The sequence below is a fragment of the Lycium barbarum genome, chromosome 6 (genome assembly GCF_019175385.1).
Source record: "Lycium barbarum isolate Lr01 chromosome 6, ASM1917538v2, whole genome shotgun sequence".
Lineage (NCBI taxonomy): Eukaryota > Viridiplantae > Streptophyta > Magnoliopsida > Solanales > Solanaceae > Lycium > Lycium barbarum.
The window spans coordinates 110,656,005-110,678,597 of NC_083342.1; the positions used below are offsets into that span (position 1 = coordinate 110,656,005).

Consider the following 22,593-nt stretch of genomic DNA (forward strand, 5'->3'; position numbering starts at 1 on the left):
CAACCTTGTATTTCATATTATAGCGTGATCGTCATAATGAACAACAGCGTCCTTGTCGGTGTTTGGAAGAAATTCCAGTGTGTCAGTTGGAAGGATCTGCAAAAAAAAAAATGTTATTACCAAAAGAGGTAAAAGAACAATTGAAAATATATAATACGACAACACTTACGAAATCGTCTTTTTCGACGTATGATTTCGTCAATTCTTTGTCAACACATGCGGCCATTTCCATGTCATTCATCTTAGATGAAGGCTACCTCTTTAATATCACTATATTTGTTAAGAGTTATTTGAGTTGAGTGAAAGTGAGATGGAAATAATGCCTATTTATAATTGAGTTGAGTTATAGTGTTAGTGTGATCAAGTAGTTAATGATGTCTCGGATTCATTGGTTTTGACCATCACTCCCAAGTACCAACTACCATCATTCACTAACTCAGATTCAATGTGTTTGACTGCTCAAATCTATATAATGCATTTACTTGCATCCATTCAATGTGTTTGACTGCTCAAATCTGTACACTGCTCAAATGTGTAAACACTACTCAAATCTGTTTACTGCATTTAATGTTATACACAACATTGCAGTCACAGCTGGGCAGCTTCTCTATGCATTTAATGTCATACACAACATTGCAAGACTGAACTGTCACTAAACCAGGAAATATACAGCAAAATTGCAGTCACAGTTGCTTAATATTGCAAGAATAGAATGTCAATACAGGGCAAAATTGCAGTCACAGCTGCTTAATATGTTTCACAAAAACATAATTGACAAATGTACATCATCTACCATAATTGTTTCACAAAAACAACATTAAAACCTGCAGTCCCTGCTACATAACAGTCAGTACCAAAGTGTTATATCCCGTAATTTTGCACACTCGAAAAATTCGAAATAATTTTGACTTGTAAGAAATAAGGCCATAATTGATTTTTATTCAATATATATGTGTTGTTCATGAAGTGTTGATGTGGAAATATGGAGGAAGGCCAAGGGCAAAATTGGGAATCTCGGAAATTAGTTTCGGGAATTACAAATAGGACCCATGACTAATTGGGCTAGAAAAATCAAAAAAGAAAAGAAAACAAAGAGGCCCATATTAGTATGTGGCCGGCCATGGAGGAAAAGAAATGGGCCAAGCCCATGTGCCATTGAATTCAAGACTAATAAGTAGCAAAAAGGGGCTACAATTAGTCATTATTCTAGAGCTTTCAAGAAAACAAAAGAGAGAGCAACAAAAGAATAGGGGTTCGGCTAGAGCAAAAGAAAAAGAAAAAAAAAAAGAAAAATTCTTGGAGCCCAAATCTTTGATGCAAAAATTTACTTCTTCTTGAATCCCCACTAAGTTCAAGACCCTCTTCAACGGGATATAAATTTTGAGGCAAGAAAGTACTTTTTTTATCAAGTGGAAAAATTGGAAAAAGGTAAGAATTCTACCATTTTCTTGTTATGGAAGATTTACATATGATATAGTGTGTAGAATTGAATGAAAATCATGGAGTTGTTGTGTGTTGAGTGAGCCGTGTGGGTGTGTGTAGGTATAGGTGGCCGTGTGATGTTGTTATGATGAGGAGGAGATGGAGTAATTTTATTTAGCTTGTTGATTGTGTTGTTGTAACCTTGTGATGTGAATGGAAGAATAATAGTTCAAGATTGACATGAGAATTTGTTGTAAGTTGTTGTAGGAAAATTTTGTGATTTTATTATAGTTTTATGTAATTATGGGAATGGAATTGTTAAGGTGCAAATTGTTGTTGTTGATGATGAAATTGGAAGATAAAAAAATGTGTTGAGAAGGTTGCGTCGAAGGTTGGAGGTTTCGGGTGAATTATAGTTTTTGGTGAGATTGTTTTACATTTTGTAGAATGGTATGAAATACTTTTGAATTGTATTTGAATGATCTTGAATTAGTAGTGACTATGTAAGTGTCGATATCGGCTTGAAAATTCGTAGTTGAATTGAATGTTGATGAATATGTAGAAAGGAAGGCTACTAATGTTGGAATGAGTTTTAAATTGGTTTTTGATGTTATTGGTATGGTTGTTGGTATGGTTTTTGATGAATTTGGCCGAGTTTAATTCTCGGGGATGTTGAATTTACAGGGGAGATGCTGCCGAAATTTCGGTAGACAAGTACTAATTAGAATTGAATTTCTAAGTACTTGTAGCTAATATTTGGTAATTGATAATATTATTGTAGACATTGGAGAGCCCGAGACTTGAGTCAGGATTTGTTTGGCAAGTGATCGAGATTTGCTAGCAAGCGATTGAGGTATGTAAAGCCTACCGTTCCTCCTTTTTGGCACGATCCTTTTTGGAATAAACAAAATGTATATGTATGATTATAGAGAAAATCCTATTCTTAGAGCCACTAGGTTGGCTAACATCTTTGACCTCCATAAGCTATTCCATATGGCAGGATACATATTCTATGATGTTCAAAGATTCTATTTGTAATGTTCCGAATGTTGTTCGAAAGAAAAACGAGAAGATTAAAGCCTTTGAAGAATATTTCAATATGAAAATATGGTCTTAAAGTCCCCATTTGATTTGATCCATAATGTTATCCGCAAGTTTCCTAGTATGAATATGTGATCCGTAATGTTATCCGCAAGTTTCCTAGTATGAATATGTGATCCATAATGATGTCCGAAAAATATTTGATATGGCTAAAGTTTTGGATATATATATATTTTGATACGTGCGTATGATCTTAAGGGCTCCATTTGATTTGCTCCATAGAAATGGTTGAAAGTTCCCCTAATATGAATGTCACTTGAATTTCCGAAAAGAGCTTCTGAAATGCTTTTAGAAAGTTCTGTACTTCAAAAATTTGTAACTTTCGTATACTAACTCTGATTGACCCGAAACTGATTTCTGGGCCTTCGGATGCCGTAAATATATTTGTTCATCGAGTTTTGAAATTTATTTATTTATATGTATATGATTTCCGCACTACTCTGCTCGTGCCTACTACTATGATATCGTTCGCCGGATCCTGGGCCGATTTTGTGATCGTGCGCACTATGTTATATTCGGCAGTATGATGTGTTACGGTTCCCGAGACCTCGCCATAGGGCCGGGTTCCGCTTATATACGACGTTATGATGTGATATGGCATATGATGTGTTCTGATGATGTGATATGTTTGATGATATGATATGTTCGGGGATTGTATGGAGATTTGAAACCTTCTGGAGTATGATGTGTTGTGGCGCCAGTGTCGGAGTTGCGACCACGTTCCTGAGCCCTATGCATGATTTTTATTTGCATTATATATATTTTCAGCACAGGTTTTGACATACTAATTCTGTATCCATTTTTTGTACTCCTCACTTCAGTTATGATTCAGATTTCTGTACTTCATGCTTTACATACTCAGTACATATTTCGTACTGACCCCCTTTCTTCGGGGGCTGCGTTTCATGCCCGCAGGTACAAAAGTTTGTTCTGGTGACTCGCCAGTGTAGGATACATTCTGCTATTTTGGAGTGCTCCTTTGACTCGGAGCCCATACTTTGGTAAAGACCTTTCATTGTATATGTCTCTGTATATATGTATGACTATCTGGGGTACGGGGGGGCCCTGTCCCGTCATATGTTTCTGTCATGGTTTGTAGAGGCCTGTAGTCATATATGTGGGTCATGGGTCACGTTTGTTCGATTATGTTTGTGATTTGTGCCTTAAGCGGTCCCATTTGCTATTATGGCCATAACGGCCCATATGTTTGTATATGTTTGTATATCTGGGCGATGTGTATTCCGCCAGCCTATCAGATTTTGATATGATATTTCCGTACAGGTGACCGCTTAAGATGATGTCTGTTTTCAGTATATGTTTAAAGTAGCGTATGTTAAGTTTGAATAAATCTTTGATATGTCGATATAGTACGTAAGTCTGTTTGGGTGTTCAAATAGGGCACCAGTCTCGGCCCACGGGGCTGGGTCGTGACACAAAGACATACACATACAGGACTAAACTAATTCAACTTCATTTTTCCATTTCATTTCTGGTCAGTTGATGAACTTGTTTGACTTAAAGAGTTCAACTCAGCAGCTTTGGCCCTTGTTTTCATTCTCTTTTGTCCACTCATTTGTTCAAGACCTTGTTGTGTCATAACTGGATTCCTTTTCCATTTTAGTCCTCCTGGTCTTGGTTTGTGATGTCCAAGACTACTAGTAACTAGTGTTGAATTCATAGGCATGGTTGCAGACTGATTTGCCATTCCAGGCTGCATTAACAAAATAGATCTCCATTAGGATAGATTGTTTACAGTAAATGGTTAATGAGGTTGCAAGCTTACATTGACAATTTTGAAACCACTTTGGGTCTGAAGCACTCCCATTCCCACAACTCTTGACCTCTTAAAGGATGTCCCTCTTCCAGTAACCGATGCACTTGCATCAGAAGCCTGAGTCACATTTAAGGTGTCAATTGTAAAATTGATTAAGTGGTAATTTAACAAGCTAAGAATACCTGTGATGTAGACGACTGTCCTGTACCCCTTCCAGATTGAAATGCAGCAGCCATGGCCTAATTCATATTTAAACAGTTAGACTAAATGTAAGACTGTAATATTTAATCAAGTAGTAAATAACAAGGAAAGTTTTTACCTGTTTGGCAGAACCTTTTGGTCTTCCCCTTCCTCTACTTGGTTGGGAATCACTTGGTACTGTAGAAGAATCAACACTTGACCTTGTTGAACTAGTACTTGTCCCTCTCCCCCTTGCCCTTCTTCTGCCTCTCACAGATTGTGGATTCATAAGACAACTCTTCTTATTGTGACCCTTTGCATGGCACAAGCTGCAGGTCATATCAACACCTCTTTTTGACAGCTTCCCTGTCTTGTTTTATGTCTACTCCTTTCTTCTACACTTCCTTGCCTACCTGACAGCTTTTTAATCTCAGGTGGGAGGACAGGAGGATTAGTTGACTTTGGCCACATTGTCGTATTAGTAACAGGTTGAATGAATGAGTTGTATGTTTTGAGGTAAGTGTCCTTAGTGTACCAATGTGCAACATAGTCAATAGGTTCCAATTTTCTGAAATGAAGTGCAGCTATGGCATGACAGCAGGGAATACCTTTCAGCATCCAGGATCTACAAGTGCAAGTATTGCTGTTCAGATTTACTATGAATTTATTACCCCAGCTGTCCTTGACCTCAAAGCCATATTCACCATTCCATTCAAGAGTACACTTCATTGACTTTGATGTGTTCTCTTGCAATACCTTCAAAGCCATTGGGATGATGTTTGTTATCCAAGTCTTAGAAAGCTCTCTTAGTGTCCTACCCTTCTCATCATTTTGACTCTAATTTCCTCAAGCATTGTGATAATGGTCTTGTGCCTTGGCCCTAAAATCCAGGAATTAAAACTCTCGGCCATGTTGTTGTCAACACTATTACAACAGCTGAGGTATTTAAAGTAGACCTTGGACCACCTATCTATGTTGTAATACAACAAATCTCCATTTATTCCATCACCTAACTTCTCCATATGATCCAAATTTTTTTGCAACTCCTGCTCATATGTGGACTTAGCACATCTCCAGAAGCAGTTTCTAATCTCTATGCCTTTCCATTTTTTGGAAAAATTGGCAAGCACATGTCATGCACACATTCTTTGTTCTGCATTTGGCAACAGATCCTTAATGGCTATATCCAGACCCTACAATAACATGTAAAAAAATATTAGGTGACAGTAGAGCAACATAAGTTAAAGAGAATGAAAAAAATTCAGAAATAAATAACCAAGAATACATTACCTTTTGCATATCTGAAAGAGTTGTCAAACCAGTCCCATCTCCAAGCTCAAGATCATGCCTTAGAATGTTGACAAACCATCTCTAAGTAAATGTATTCTAAACTTCAACCACTGCCCAAGCCAGTGGTAGCATCTGGTTGTTCCCATCCTTACAAACAGCCACAAGCAATTGCCCTTTACTAACACCTTTTAAAAAACACCCATCCAACCCAATTCTCTCCTACAACCAGCCTTGAATGCCTTCTTCATGGCATCAAAACATATATAAAAGGACTGAAATCTTTTGATTCCACCTTCAAAAGTTTATTCACTCAGCCTAACCACACATGTGCTACCTGGATTAGTCCTTAAAAGCTCATCCCTATAATCCAAAATTCTTTTGAACTCCTCTACATTGTCACCCATGATTTGTTGCAAAACAATGCTTCTGTCTTTCCTTGTCACGGTCCTACCAATATACACTCCAATTCCTTTCTTACCAAATTTTGAAGCTCAAAAATTCTAATGCCAGGTTCAGAAATAATTCTGTCCTTGTACCTTTCTGAAATATACAAAGAATTTACCAACTTGTTCTTTGTTGTGGCATTGCACTTGTGAACATGATTATAATTCTACACAACAAAATCATTTGTTCTAGAATCATAACTGGCAAACAATAACCATGGACAGCCAGCAGTACACTTTACCCTCACCCTAGTTGGTTCATTGACATATTTATCCAACTCTACATGTTCTTGAACTGCATACCTAGTAAGTGCTTTCCTAAACTGTTTAGCACTTTCAAATGCAAGACCAGTCTCCCAAACTATTTCTTTACACTTAGGATAAAAAATAACCCTATTTCTAATTCTTTTTGGTCTCCTTGACTTTTTGGTAGGCTTTTTAACCACATCTTCATCATCAGCTTCATCATCAGTCTCTATTTCAAAGCTAACAGGTTCATCTGAGTCATAAAATGGCTCATCCCCACCCAATTTTCCTTCAAATATACTTTTACTCCTAGATAAATATTCATCATGTCCCATATCTACACCCTTTGGCCCTAAATCTATCCCTTCAGATCTTTTAGCCTTTTCTTTCTTCTTTTTTGATTTTAGAGCTCCTCCTCATGGACATCACTATCAAATTCTTCTTCTTCACCTTCTTCTACCAGTACATTGTCAGATTCCTCATATTCACTCTTGCTGTCTAAGTCAGAATCATTATCATCATCAACTACAGTAGCTGCAGTAGCTGCTGAAGTCCCACCCAAGGGTTCATCAAGACCAGTAGCCTCTTCAAACCCTAAGCCTTCACTACCCCCAAATGTTTGACTACCCTCACCTGCCCCAACCTTTTCATTTATATCTTCACATGTGGGGTTATCAAAAGCAGTAAAAGATTCCCCACCCACAGGGGTAATAGGTGGAAGATCAAGGGGGACCACAATAGGTTCCTCAACAAGATGAGTCACAAAAATTACAACAATATCTCCGTTTTTTAATTGAGGTGCAATACCAATAATGTCCCTATCACTTTTAACTTCTACTACAAATCGACATTTAGGCGGTCTAATATATACACAACAAGATGAAACATTATAACCGATTTCTTTAACATAGTAAACAAGCTCAAAATAAGAGAATTTATCAAGATCAACATCAAAATAATTTGTCACACTACCTCCAACATACTTAATACGAGGGCGTTTTTCTAAATTACCTCCGTGGTTAAACCTCAAAGTCACAAAACACATCGTCCATTTTCTTCACAAAATCTAAAATTAAAAACAAATGAAAAATTACAAGATTCAATTACCATTTACACCAAAAATAAAATAAAAAAGAAAACGAAGTTAAAGATAAATTTTTTGCAACTGAAAAACAGTAAAATCGAAATCTAGACAAACCCTAATGAGAACAACAAGAATCGTGTACCTTTGTGGCTAACTAATCTTCAATATCACTCAGAAACGACAAGATTTACGTATATTTTGGATTTTTAACTTTGCAATGATCGGTTTGTGTAGAGTGAAGGTTTGGTTGAGGAGTGAAAAGGGGAAAAAGTGTCGATTGGGAACCGACGTTGGGTCTTTTGTTTGGGATGGGTCGGGTTAATTGGGGTTGGGTCGGGTTTTTTATGTGGGGACGAGTAAAAATAAGCTGGGGAATTGAATAATGACGTGGACCAATTAGCTCGCGCGTGTCTAACACTACCCAGCCCTCAACTGGTCTGGGCTACTAGAGGGGGAAAATAATTAAAACGTAAGTTGTTAAGGGTGGTAAATAAATAAAAGTTAAGTTTAGTTTCCAAACTGAGTTTCTGTGTCAAGTTCAGGGGTTAAAATATGTTTTTTTCTCTTAGTTTAAACTCCATAAAAACTTGATAGAGTTCAAACTAACGTTCGAAAAGCAAATCTCTAAGCCAGTTTACTCGCTGATTAATACTTTTGCTCATAGTTTGAGACGTCACATTCAAGAAGAATCATGTAAGTTTTAGTGGTCATGACAGATTAGCATAACTTGGTTTATCTCTATATTCTACTTATCTTTTCATATTGTTAACAAGTCATAAAAAAAAAAAAAACTAGACTTGATATTCGTGTTCCTCTCACCATAATATCAAAATTGGACTTGTATGGTTTACTTTTGCAGTGAGATAGAACAAAGAATATCGAAAACTAAAAAGGAATTTTAGTGACGAAGGCAAAGAGTGATTGTCGAGCAAATTAATTTTTGCAGCTACAATAATTAAAGAATATGTCACTTTCTGAAAGCATAAGTCAAGCACTAGAGCAAATTCTACAACACCTGAAAATGGTTAACTTCCTCATTCCAATCGAGTGCACTCCAAAGAAAATTAGGCGATAACCCATCACTTGCAATTACAAAACTTGTTGGAGCACAATATATTTTGTTATTTAGGTTTTTGTAGAAGGGGAAATTGCAAGAGAAGAAGAGTTCAAAAATAAGAGGGAGAGTAATTAAAAAGATAGAAAGTCAACTATAGTGAATATCAACAAAATTATTTTTACAAATATTATAAAACGATGACAAATATTGAATATCAAGTTTGAACGGGGACACCAAGAATCTCTTAACATGACTTTCAAAACGGAGTACCCAAATCTATTTATCTTTTGGGGTTCATAATTTGATACACACTAGACTCTTATCAATCTATCCTCATATTCCGATCATACTCTTGAATAATGCGAAGAAAAACACAAAGAAAAAAACAACATATACTAAAAATCTGTAGATAATTTTAAATTTGATTCATAATAAGAAACAAGAATTTCTAGAAAAAAGATTTTAGAATATATGTTACACTACACTTCATCGAACAGGTGACCAGAGAAATTTGATCATTTAAAAAAAATATAGGTCATGATATAAAACCTTCAACCAAGTAAAATACAGTTTTTTATAAAGTGCAAAACAATTCACGTGGATTTTGGTTATTGAAAAAGAGACTATTAGCGAGAAAGACACACCAACCTTCCAAACTAAAAGCAGGCATTACAACTTACACATTACATAACATCACCCCCTCACAACTGCTCTTTTGCTGCTTCTTAGTCACGCATTAAAAAAATATAAAATACTGCAATAGAAAAAAGACACGTGTAATACTCATGAGATCACTGCCGTCAATAAAATACCTTTGCGATCACAGTTTCATCATCCCAAAAAGTCTATTTTGCCCCTTTAGGAAATTTCCATTAATATTTTTAATTTCGCGCTTCCACGATACCCTCATCTCCCTCCCAATTTTTGCTTCTTGTTTCGAATTTCGCAACAATCTTGGAGCCAAAGCTCCCTAAGTTTTTTTTAAATCGAATTTAATATTCTTTTTTATTTAATTTTCTAGAAAATAATTAATAAAAATATACTTTAGTTTTACTACTTTACAGACAACATACTAATATATCCCCTCTAAACATATACGCTATATATCTCTAATTTCATCTGTATATCTCTGAAATTTGTTTTCCGTGACTCATAAATTTTCGATACATCCGATTCCCATCAATTTTAGAAGCTTCAACTTTCTATTTTAATTTAATTTTGTTGAAATATTCTTTTCACCGATTATAGAATTATTCTGATTTTTGCTTTTGTCTGGTCTCGATCTTTGAGATTATAAGTACAATTGGAAAAAAAAAAAATTGTCAATGTTATTGGATAACTGATTGATTTGTTGAAGCGGTGAGTTTTTGGAGCAATTGATGCACTGAGAGATTCGCATAATTGGGGATTTTGGTTTTGACGGATTTGTTGTTTCAATTTAGGGTTTTGGAGATTTGGGAATGGGTGAGGAGGATTTTCTAACGTACAACTTCGCAAGCTACGAGTACAACTCCAGGTAACGCGAGAAAGATGATGGTGAAACGTAGGGTTAAAGTGAAAATGCCGAAACTCAATCGATGCAAAGCTGAGGAAATTGCCGAGGAATTGAATAGTAGTGAGCTATTTACAGTGCCTATAAAGGAGTTAGAAGATTATCGTACTAGTTTAGTAGATTCATTTTGTAGAGAAGCATTGAGCTTGGAAAAAGCTTTTGAGGTTCATAGTAATAGTAATAATAACAAGCCTCCATTATTGAAGTCTTCTCGTGGTCGAATTCAAGTGCTTCCTTCAAAGTTTAATGATTCTGTTGTTTTGCCTTCATGGAAGAAAGAACAAGAACAAGAGTTGCACGACGAAAGGGGAGTAGTTTTGCCTCATAAGAAAAGGTTCAAGCTTGATGAGTCGTCGTCGTCGTCTAATGTAGTAGATATGCATTTATTTAAGAATCAACTTATTCATATGCCTAGTTCGGAGTTTTCTTACATGGGAAGTAGTAAAGATTGTTCTAGAAGTTGTGTGACGTCGTTAGGTGAAGGTAGTTCTTTGGAGAGTGGTGAGTGTGAACTGAGGGCGAAGAGGGGCTATATGAAGGAGGTTGGAAAGAAGAAGGATTTCTTTGAGCCAGCAGATTTTGTTTCGGGAGATATAGTGTGGGCGAAATGCGGGAAGTGTTTTCCTTCCTGGCCTGCTGTGGTGATTGACCCGTTATGGCAAGCACCTGAGGCTGTTTTAAGGGCTTGTATTCCAGGCACGATCTGTGTCATGTTTTATGGCTACTCCAGAAGTGGCCTAAGGGTAATCTTTCTTTCTTCATTAGTACTCCCTTCGTTTCAATTTGTTTGTCTGCTTTTGACTTGGCACTGAGTTTACAATTTGTTTGTCTGCTTTTGACTTGGCACTGAGTTTAAGAGTGTGAAGAAGACTTTTGAATTTTGTTGTCCTAAACTAAAGATATGTAGAATGTACCAAAATGTTCTGTAATCTTGTGGTCTTAAACATGCTATGTGGAAAGTTCAAATTAAAGAGTTGCCAAAAGAGGAAAGAGGCGTTCTTTTTTAAACAGACTAAAAAGGAAAGTAAGAGAAACAAATTGAAAGAGAGGGAGTATAATTTCTATTGGTGTGGTGGGATGATTCTGGGTATACAATGATATAGGGAAAAGGCTGATATCTTTTATTTTTGTAAGCCTCAACAAGATAAAGTGAGCATTTTATGCCTTTGGTACATTGACATACTTGTATACATAGTTATGGTGATTGGATTTGGAACTTCAAAGCTATTGTTGTTTGTAGGATTATGGGTGGGTCAAAGCTGGAATGATCTTCCCTTTCCAAGAGTATATGGACAGGTGTGTGATATTCCACTTATCAATAACTTATGGTAATTTTTTGGATACTTGAATTTTCATCATTACTTTGTCCAGATTTCAGGGGCAGACTAAATTGTATGGCAGCAAACCAAGTGATTTTCAAATGGCAATAGAAGAGGCAATTCTAGCTGAACATGGCTACACAAATCAAGCCCCTGAGACGGAACAAGAGACACCTCCGGCAACTAATGACAGTGGAGTTGAAGAGGCTACTGGATCAAATCAGGAGCTGGAATTCTGTTTCCCTGACCAGGCTAGTTTCACTTTTCAGAAAACGTCCTTTCCAGGAATAAGATCTGAAATTGAAAATTTGTTGATGTAGGCCTTAATCTAGCCTGTTGTCAGCCTTATGCTATTCTTTTGAGCTTCATTCTTTAGGTTTATATTAATCTTCTTACTATTTGGAGTATCCATAAAAGATAGGAGCAAACAGCAAACCCACCTTTTCACTCTTGGTTGAAGTGTTCAAATTTTTGTTGTTGGAGCATTTGGGTTTTGAAATATGATCTTACACTGCCATAATGATTTGAAGAATCTCTAATGGTTCCATTCGGATGACTTCTGGGTAATTCTTCAGCAGGATGGATATGATAAGAGGAAAGACACTCGACCATGCGACAGTTGTGGTTTGATTGTTCCATTCCGAACCATGAAGAAAGTTAAAGATACAATGTGCAAGGCTCAGTTTTTCTGCAGGCATTGTACTAAGGTCATCTGCAAAATCTTTTACTATGCAATTCTCTGTGTTTACATGTATTTCCTTGGTTGAAGAACACATGCTTTAATTCCAGATTTATGCTATTCAATTGATATGTTGCGTGTTCCTTCTATGAGATCTTTATAAGGCAATACTTCTTTTCTGCTCCCCACTTTCTTAAGATTTTTTTGTGTTGTTCAGTTGAGGAAATCAAAGCAATATTGTGGCATATGCAAGAAAATTTGGCATCATTCAGATGGTGGGAGCTGGGTGAGAATTTTCTTTTTGATTTTAGTTTTTGATTCCTTTTGAGTCCTTGGCTGGCAAACTAGAACAAACTAAGAACTTTTCATCACGTGATATTCTTATTAGGTGTGTTGCGATGGTTGTGATGTTTGGGTGCATGCGGAATGTGCAGATATTTCCAGCAACACTTTAAAGGTATTTCCATATGCATTTCAGTGTATTGTCTTTCCTCCTTTTTCGTAACTTGATTTTGGTAAAGTGCATGGGAGATTTATCTTTTATACCAACCTTTTGCAGAAATTACAGAACACTGATTACTTTTGCCCTGAGTGCAAAGCAAATTTTAACAAAAAATTGTTGGTCTCAGAACAGTGGGGACCAAAAGCGAGGTATCTTCTGCTTAAGTTGCATTTTGGTTGATGTATCCTATCAAATGAATAAGTTGGACTTGTGTTTGGTCGGTTTACTACTTGTTCTATTGTGCTGACTGCCTGTAATGTTTTGTTCTTTGAAATGTTGAAGTGTTTCAAACAGATTAATAAAGAGCAGTGGAAGTGTGATGCCCAACATGATTACTGTTGAGTGTACTGGAGTCGAAGGGATTTATTATCCAGATATTCACCTGTAAGTTCTGGAAAGAGAATGGGGGTAGAAAAGGTTATCATGAAAAATCTTGAAGTTCATATGATAAAAGAAATCTGGATAGGTCCTTGTGAGTGCTAAGGTCGACTGCCTGCTGTGATAGCCGATCTATTTTGATCATACTCTTCTGTTTGAAGCATAATTCATGAACAGTTTTTGGCATTTAATATACAAAAAGAATTCTAGTACTAGAAAAAACTATTTTCGGTTGGTAACAAGTGTGAACAACTTGCTTGGAGATAAGGGCACTCTCTCGTGATTCAACTGGTCTGCTGCAAAATATATGGAGCACTTCTAAGCTTGATTACTTCATACTTGGCTGCTCTAGATATGAACTGCTCTAGTTTACCTTTTTTTTTTCTTTAAAGAAAGTGCTCTAGTTTACTTCCTTCATTGTTGTCACAGAGTTCAGTGCAAGTGTGGTTCTTGCGGAACAAAGAAGCAAACACTTAGTGAGTGGGAGAAACATACTGGTTGCAGAGCAAAGAAATGGAAGTGCAGCGTGAAATTAAAGGGCTCAACGATTACACTTGACCAATGGGTGTGTACCAGTTTATGAAGTTTCTAAATCATATGTCATCTTCTCTGATGCTGTGTCTTAGTTTATCCATGGGAAAAGGGTCAAAAATACCCCTCTACTTTGGAAAAAGGGCTAAAAATTTCCTCCTAACTTATTTTGGCTCAAAAATACCCTTCCCATCCTTAAACTTTTCAAATGTACCCCTGCCTTGATGGAAATTATCCGCCAAAATAACCCGAAATCATTTTTTAAACCTGCTCCATAATTTAAACCCGACCCAACTAAATAATAACCAATAAGATCCCCCTATTCCCCCAATTCCCTCAAACTTCATACCTACGTATTGGGGGAATAAGGGGATCTTATGGGTTATTATTTAGTTGGGTCGGGTTTAAATGATAGAGCGGATTTAAAAAATTATTTCGGGTTATTTTGGCGAATAATATCAGTCAAGGCAGGGGTATATTTGAAAATTCTAAGGACGGGAGGGGTATTTTTGACCCAAAATAAGTTCGGAGGATATTTTTAGCCCTTTTTCCAAAATAGAGGTATGTTTGAGCCTTTTCCCTTTATCTATTTCATTGCATCCTGTCACTGATCACAGAGTGGATCAACGACAGATGGGATTCTTAAAGGGTTCTATTGCAACAGTCCTCAATGGTTAATTTTTTGGTGTCAACTTCAGGAACGTTTTATGTTGTTGGGTAGTGATAGACTAAAAGAATGACTAATAAAGAAATGACTGATATTCGTTTTCATTTTGCAATATGCTTTTTTTTTTAATTGGTGGAATATGCTTTATATAGATCATGATACTATTACCTCAACATTACTTTTCATGGGTGTTCACTTCAGTTTTTGGTCTAGAATTCAACTAACTTGTAGTGCTTCACACCAATAAAACGTAGTGATTTTCTTCTGTTCGTCAACATCTGGAGTAGGTTGTGTTTTATGTTCTTTAATTTTAGTAGTATTGATGCTGCAGCTTTCGGACAGTAATGGTTATAATGTTAGCTATCAGAACTTAAATCAGAAGCAGCTGTTTGCATTTTTAAGAGGTAATCTCTGTTCCTTCTCTGCTGCTTTACTGGAGTTTCAGTGCTCGAGTGCCTCTTTTTGTGTGTATCCTGTTGAGCAAGCAATCATATGTCTCTTCTTTTGTCGCAGAGAAGTATGAACCTGTTCATGCAAAGTGGACTACAGAGAGATGTGCTATATGTAGATGGGTTGAGGATTGGGACTACAATAAAATAATCATATGCAATAGGTATTCCTGTAAAAGAACTATCTAGGAGAAACAAATATCTTTGAATGGACATGTTCCTTTGATTTGGTTGGCGGGATTTTGTTTTCTAGTGTAACTAATCCCGACGATTCAGGTGTCAAATAGCCGTCCATCAAGAATGCTATGGAGTAAGCAATGCTCAGGATTTTGCTTCATGGGTCTGTCGAGCATGTGAAACCCCTGAAATTGAAAGAGAATGTTGTCTTTGCCCAGTCAAAGGCAAGTCATATGACACCCAGCAATTTTAGTAAAATGTTTTTCATTAATGACTTTCTAATCTAGATTTTGTTAACTAATGCTTTTGCAGGTGGTGCGTTAAAGCCAACTGATGTTGACTCCTTGTGGGTTCACGTTACATGTGCATGGTTTCGGCCTGAAGTTGCTTTCCATAATGCTGATAAAATGGAGCCGGCTGCTGGGCTTCTTAGAATTCCTCCGAACACTTTCCTAAAGGTACTTTGGTATCTATATGGGATTATATTCATTTGGTTAGTCTTGATCATTCTTGGATTTCTCAAGTGCCTGCTGCTGATCTGGTTGATGCAATAAGTAATTTCCTTTTTCTGTCAAAATATTTAGTTATTGTCGGCTAAAAAAGCTTGGTAATAAATAAATTTGCAGGCATGTGTGATCTGCAAACAAGTTCACGGATCTTGCACTCATTGTTGCAAATGTGCCACCAGCTTTCATGCTATGTGTGCTTTGAGAGCTGGATATCATATGGAAGTAAGCTGCCCACCCTTTTCCTTGTGTATGTTATTCTACAATGATAATCTCTATGAAGAGATGCATTCAGTAGTAGAAGGAAGATAATGTGATAGTTTAGTGTAAAATCCAAATATCATTCATCAAAATTCAGGCTTGGAATGATTGTGCTAGGGCATTGCATTGCAAAGCTGATGCATATGAAGATTGTGATGGTTTTCCTCACTGATGGATCAGATTTCATGTTCACAGTTGCTTGCCTTAAATATAGGAGTGATAACATCTAGACAGCTTTTTAGTTGTTACCTTGTAAGGGATGTACTCTAGCTTTTGTGACCGGCGAGATTTATAATTCAGTTTCTTTCTAAACATTTTCTTGATAGTTGTGCGCACTTTAACTTATCTTTTGGGTACTTGCCACCTTCCACCAACACATGTACTAGGTGTAAGGCAGATGTGGAGAATTCACTTAGTGTTATCTCTGCTGGAATCCGAACCTTGGTATCAAGGCTGTTAATCCAACTCTTCGATTACTAGGTCGCTTCTTGGAAACATGAGCAAAAATAATAATTTCTTATCTTGGTCATAAAGTTTTGGAACTCCATTATTTTTCCTACAGTTGCGTAATTATGCCATTGGTAATGATGCATATATGCTATAGGACTTGGTGCTGAAAGTTGCAGTCTCCCAATTTCTTTCCCTGTTTTCTTTTCCTTGTGTACGTAAGTGTTACACTCTGGAGCTGCTTTAATTGATCATTTGAATGCACTATGTGTTTCTTCTCCCTTCATTTGCAATAAGACAAGGCTTTACTATTCCCTCTATCCCATTTTATGTGACACTTTCCTTTTTATAGTTTGTCCCAAAAGAATGACACATTTCTATATTTAGAAACAATTCAACTTTAAACTTCTCATGTTACCCTTAATGAGTTGATTTATGGCCCCAACAATGTTTATGACTTGTTTTAAACAAGTTTCAAAAGTCTTTCTTTTTTCCTTAAAAATGGGACTGAAGGAGCATGTTTATATAATGGTTGTTGTGTGTGTGCGTATAATATAATTGTTTGCATATGTAAGACATTTTCCTATCAAAAGAAAGTCTGTTTGTATATGTGCTTCTATTTTTGTTTTTTTCGTTCTCCTTTTTTTCTTTCTCCAATTGGAAGTAATTACCTGATATGATACTTCAAAATTCTGAATATCAGTTGAACTGCTCAGAGAAGAATGGGATACAGATAACAAGCTGGTTATCATATTGTGCCTTTCATAGGTAACGTTAATATATTGTCCTCTTATTGTTTATCTATTTTCTTCTTGCGTTGTTTCTTATCTTTTGAGATTAACACCTATGGCAAATAAACAATTCTCTCTTCTATTAAATTTCTTCTTCTTTGACATTATACCTAAGGTTGATTCCATTAAGATTTCCCATTAATTATTGTCGGGAAGCAGTTTCGACATTGTTCATTTTTTCCCCATGGTTTTGATGTCTGTTTACCTAGATATGTCATATGCTTGAATTTCAGGGCTCCAGACACAGACAATGTCCTGGTCATGCGGACTCCGTTTGGAGTGTTTTCTACGAAAAGTTTGGTAGAAAGACAAAGTCAAGAACATTGTTCGGGAGGCAAAAGGCTCATCTCATCTAAGACTGTTGAACTCTCTGATGCATCTGATGCTGGAACCACTAGCTTTGATCCTCTCTCTGCTGCAAGGTGTCGAGTCTTTCAGAAATCTAGCAATAAGGTATTATGCTCTTCTATAATTTTTAAATATGGTACGAAATTACTTATTTGCCTTTTGCGCCTTATTCTCGTTATTTCAACGAATATAGCTTTATTACTTTTTTTTTCTTCTGCGTGTGTTCTTCTTGATCAAGTGAGTACAAATTTTATTAGTAAAAGGAAAACCCCCATGTAGAAGTAGTATAACAAACCCAAAAAGGGAACCTACAAAATAAATTGTTCTCTAAAAAAGATATCCATTCCTCAATACAAATAGGAATTTCGTGGGTGCACCAAAAAGATATGAGGGATATATAAAAGGCCATTCTTCAAATGTATAAATGAAGTTCAATTCCTCCAAAAGCTCTTCTATTTCTCTCTCCACACTACCCACATGAGAGCTATGGAGCATTGTTCATGCCATGCGCGGGTTGTCTTCTGAAAGCCCAAGTTAACAAATCATACTTATCATCCGCGACATAGTCCACAAAATAGTCTACATCATCTCAGAGTCTTCTCACAATATCCATGAATCTACCTGACAATGCAGTAGAAGGTGATCCATACCATCTCTCGAGTTTTTGCATGTAAAACTTTAACTAATATAGGTGATCTTCCTTTTCCTCATATTTTCGGCTGCCAAAATCACTCCTGTTGTCGTCAGCCATATGAAGAAACATACCTTTCTTGGTGTTCTGGTAATCCAGACTGCAACGTGCGAGAAAACCATCACATCTCTTGTAAGCGTCTTGGCATAATGGGATTTAAAATGACCAGTCGACCACCATTCCCTAACTCCCATCTCTACGGATCTTGATTTCTGAGGATACAATTTGTTTGTAGAGCATCTCAAGCAAGTTTTGAAATCTGTTATCTCCCAATCCTGAAGATCTCTCCTGAATTGGAGATCCCAGAGAACATTTCCTTCTTGTGTCTTCCAAATTTGTTGGATTGTCATCCCCTTTTTGAATGAAATACTATCGATGTTTGGGTATATGGCTCTCAAGATGTTATCCCCACACAACCTCTATCTTCAAAAAAACTTACCCTACCCCCATCCCCTACCATGAAAGTTATGTTACCACTAACTACTAAGTTCCTCCCACTTTTTCAAGATAGTTCTCCAAAGATTGCACCCAAAAACAGTAATGTTTCTAGTTCTCCACCCCCTTCAGTAACTCCATATTTTTCTGCTATCACCTCTCTCTGCTGTCTTGTTGTACTAATAGTTCAATAGAGGCACACCACCCAATCTGTCGGACTCTTTTCTTAGAACACTAAAAAATCCTTGTTTGCCACACAAAAATCTTCTCTCATATACCAACTGTGAATTTTGTGCATGTCTTTCTGATGAAACTTGTTAAATTGATGACACACACCAAGTGGGCTGTATCATTTGCTTAAATTATCTTCGAAGTCCCAAAACATGGGTTGAATATATTCCATTGGAAAATATAGTACCCAACTCTGTTCCATGTAACATGGACGTTTGCTTTGGAACCTTTGACTTTGCTGTTCAATGAAGACATTTTTGCTGTTGACAGACACACACAAAACACTTGATTTGTTGTTAAAATAATTCCGTGTAAGATGGCCTGTAACAAGTAACTAATGTTAAATTTAAAAGTCTAAACCATGGAGGACACCTTATGATAACAAATGAAACGGATGAGAGCAAGTGTATGAGTTGGAGATGCTAGCAAGAAGAATACATTAATTGCAGGGAAGTGACCAACTAATTTTATCATTCTCCATCGTTTTGTATTCTTTGCATCTAATTTCTTGCTCTATCTTTATGAGGAAGATTTCTTGATCTGTTTTTTGCTCTTGCCTCTAATTTGCTTGGGTTTTGTCTAGAGGGCTGGACAAGAGGCAGTTTTCCATCGACTGATGGGGCCAAGGCAACATTCTTTAGAAGCAATAGATTGCTTAAGCTCACAAGAAGTATGTAGTACGTTTCTTCTCGTGTTTTAGAATCCATCTTGTGTTGTAACACAATCTAATTGATTAGTTTTTCCTTCTCTTATTTTTATGTGTACAGTTGGCTAGAGATGTGAAGGCTTTTTCAACACTCAAAGAGCGGCTGATCCATCTGCAGGTAAATAATCCTCTCTTTGTACTGCATGAAGACTGATTGCTTATTCTATGGAATATCATCTCTGTTAATGGGCAACTACTCAAACTAGCGAACTTGTATTCCGTGTTGCATGATACCTGTTGACTAAGCAGGTTCACAACCCCAATCTTTAGTACTCCAAAACTAAATTTCACACTATCAGTTCTTACTGTCATCACTTAAGCAACTATAATTGTAGCAAGCTATTTTTCAGAGTAAAGGCAAATAACTGCAGATAATATAGTTGCAGCACATGCTTCAGCAACTGCAAATACATTTGAAACCAAACTTATTGTCTATTTCTTGTTAAATAGATGCTGGAAAATCGGAGAGTTTGTTTTGGTAAATCTGGAATACATGGATGGGGCCTCTTTGCACGGCGAAACATTCAAGAAGGAGAAATGGTACATCTCATGAATGAAATGTTTTAAGGGAATTCTTTTTGTTACCGTTATGGAGGTTTAATTTTGATTTTTAAGTGATACACTATTTTTGTCTACTTCTCTAGGTCCTTGAGTATCGCGGGGAGCAGGTGCGGCGTAGTGTTGCTGATCTAAGAGAGGCACGCTATCGGCTGGAGGGAAAAGATTGTTATGTGAGTCAATTTCATTACTTTTATGTGGGGTTCTGTCATATGTGTACATGTGCCTAGGCCATGGGTTGTCTTGAACATGCAAAGATGACTCTGATCAGTCTACTACTCTATTTTTAAAATAGGCTTAGATTTTAGAGGGAATCATTAGTTAAACTCTTTGTAAGGATGCTAAAGATCTCATATTGCCCCCTACTATCCTATCATCTGTACTCCAGTCAAAGGATTTGTTGAGCCCATAAAATCAATGATCTCTAAGCTAGATCTGTTGCTTCTTCTGGTTATTTGTCTCAGCTGTTGATGCTAACACATGTTCTCTCCATGCAGCTGTTTAAGGTAAGCGAAGAGGTCGTGATTGATGCGACAAATAAAGGGAATATTGCACGCTTAATCAATCATTCGGTAGGCTGTTGTTCATTGTCAAACTTCCGTTTGAGTTTGTTCTGCTGTCTGGGCTAATTTGGTTTCTCAGATTACTTGTTCATTTTAGGTGGTTAAGCTTTTTCCGTTATCTCATGCAGTGCATGCCCAATTGCTATGCGAGGATCATGAGTCTGGGTGAAGAGGAGAGTCGGATAGTCCTTATAGCTAAAAGCAATGTATCTGCTGGTGATGAGTTGACGTATGACAGTTTTCCCCCTCTTCTGTGGATCATCTCTTCGTTCATTTGGTTTCTGATTGGGTTTTCCAATCTGTTAATTTAGTCTTGCAGTTCTCTTCTAAAAATAAATTATATTCTGCTTATCTTGTTTAACAGGTATGATTATTTGTTTGATCCGGATGAGCATGATGATCTTAAAGTGCCCTGCCTATGTGGAGCTCCTAATTGCAGGAAGTTTATGAACTAGTGTAGCTGATGTACAGGATTTCTCGTACAGTGACATGCTAACATGAATACAGCAAATCTCTCTTTTTTTTTTTTTTTTTTTTTTTTTTGTGTGTGGGTTTTGTTTCGTAATAGCAGCCAGCCATTTTGTCACATTCTCTCTCCAATTGAATTTTAAGTTGCAAATAAAATGTATACACCAGCTATTTAGCTGGCATTTGACAGCTCTTCTCCTTCATGTCATGAAAGCTTCACCAAAGGGAAAAGGAAAAATTGTTGAGTTTTGCAACATGTATTGAGTTTATTTGGCAGAAGAGGGCTAAAGTGCCATTGTACCTTTTGAATCTCTAGCTCTATATTTCAGGTGACATTTATTCTTTTTGTCTCATTTACTTTGACCCATATTTTTATAAGTTCTTCCAATATATCCGCTCTGTATTAGTTGATTATTTCAATTCCAAACTTAAGAGAGTTAAGGCGTACAAAAGTTATTGCACGTTGTAATTAAAATTCAAGAATTATGTTGTGCATAGTTTAAACTTCAAAAGAGTAAGACAACAGACGGACAATACTAATAGAAACCGGGCCTTAATTATAAACTAGGCATCAAGAGTACAATTACCTCAAAATGATATTTACATCCCTAAAAGAAAATGATGAGGGAAAGAATTTACATGAAAATCCTACTTAGTTCTTAATGATATTTATAGCAAAACAAAGTTGAGAACCTGTTCTGAAGTGCCACAGGTCAACTGTATCCCCCTTTAGAAGCTCGTTAGCTGCCACAAGCTTGTTCCATCCTCTGTTAAACACAAGTCTATCCAAGCTCTTCCATCTGGTAAAGTTCATGTCATGAAAGTTACCCAATGGGTCCATTATACTCACTTTAAGGCCTTTCTCATTATCTTCGTTCTCTATCTTTTTTCTCTCTGACTCGCTCAAGTCGTTGCGTATTTTCATGGTGTATGTAGCAGGAATAAAGAATCTGGCCAAGTTTCGGTTGATGTCTGAGTTCTCTGCCTTCTTCCTGCCTATGTAAACCAGTCGACTCCCTCGAACAAATTGAATAGCCTCAAACATATTTGGTGGAGGCAAATATATGCATCTATTGTAATGCTGTTGATTATTATTATTGTTCAATGTTGCATGCAGGAAAATCCGTTGTCCGAATAGCTTTATGCTCTTCTGTTCCTCCTCCGCTTCGATGTCTTTGCCAAAGAGTCTTATTGTAGGCATGGTTCAGTTGTTGTTTGGACGTATAAACTTTGCATGTTATTATTTATAGAAGGAAAGCACTCGTTTTAGCATAATGTTTTCTCCTATTTGAGTTGGGATTTGGAGAGTTTACTCTGAATTCTTACTTCTTAGTAACAATCCGGTACACATTAGGATTCCTAGTAAGTTTACATTTCCGGCCCAAAAAATTCCTAACTAAACACAAAAAAGGAATACCTATTTTAAAAAGTTTATTACTGAAACAATACATCCTTAAGAATATTATTTATGACACCATATTCATAATGCTCTACGTCGCGTATATTCGCTCACTTTCCGGTTACCAGATTCATTGTGCAAGAAATAGTATTAGGTGTTATTGTATATCATAGTGCTGGGGAATTAGTATTTGTATTAATGTAAGACGCACAATTGGGTTTCTCATTATACTTTGTTGAAATTGTTAGTTTTGTTATTATGAATATTTGATGGAATAACAACATAGTCGAGAATCACATTTGTCTGGAACATATTGTTTTACTTTTATATTCAATGAA

General features: G+C 36.6%; 1 protein-coding gene across 5 annotated transcripts; it reads left to right on the forward strand.

Annotated features, from left to right (window-relative positions):
* The first annotated feature begins 9,512 nt into the window (after positions 1 to 9,512).
* On the forward strand, positions 9,513 to 21,209 carry LOC132645451 (histone-lysine N-methyltransferase ATX5-like). Of its 5 annotated transcripts, XM_060362437.1 has the most exons (24): positions 9,514 to 9,956; positions 10,040 to 10,892; positions 11,390 to 11,445; positions 11,521 to 11,719; positions 12,044 to 12,175; positions 12,365 to 12,433; positions 12,536 to 12,604; positions 12,707 to 12,798; positions 12,932 to 13,033; positions 13,457 to 13,592; positions 14,557 to 14,629; positions 14,739 to 14,838; positions 14,951 to 15,075; positions 15,164 to 15,309; positions 15,478 to 15,582; positions 16,769 to 16,833; positions 17,090 to 17,309; positions 19,145 to 19,231; positions 19,329 to 19,385; positions 19,718 to 19,807; positions 19,912 to 19,998; positions 20,323 to 20,397; positions 20,517 to 20,617; positions 20,753 to 21,209. In XM_060362437.1, exons 2-24 carry the CDS (start codon positions 10,128 to 10,130, stop codon positions 20,841 to 20,843), a joined length of 3,042 nt encoding a protein of 1,013 aa, XP_060218420.1. In that variant the 5' UTR covers positions 9,514 to 9,956; positions 10,040 to 10,127; the 3' UTR covers positions 20,844 to 21,209. The 5 variants fall into 5 exon arrangements, with proteins under 5 accessions (XP_060218422.1, XP_060218423.1, XP_060218420.1 ...); XM_060362439.1 differs by having other exon boundaries at positions 9,513 to 10,892; positions 12,944 to 13,033; XM_060362435.1 differs by having other exon boundaries at positions 9,514 to 10,892.
* Positions 21,210 to 22,593: the final 1,384 nt, after the last annotated feature.

Coding starts and splice junctions, on each gene's coding strand:
- LOC132645451 (XM_060362435.1), top strand. CDS start 10,128: ATGATGGTGAAACGTAGGGTTAAAGTGAAAATGCCGAAACTCAATCGA. Junction 19,232..19,328: donor ATTGCTTAAGCTCACAAGAA/GTATGTAGTACG, acceptor TTATGTGTACAG/TTGGCTAGAGATGTGAAGGC. Junction 20,618..20,752: donor TCTGCTGGTGATGAGTTGAC/GTATGACAGTTT, acceptor CTTGTTTAACAG/GTATGATTATTTGTTTGATC.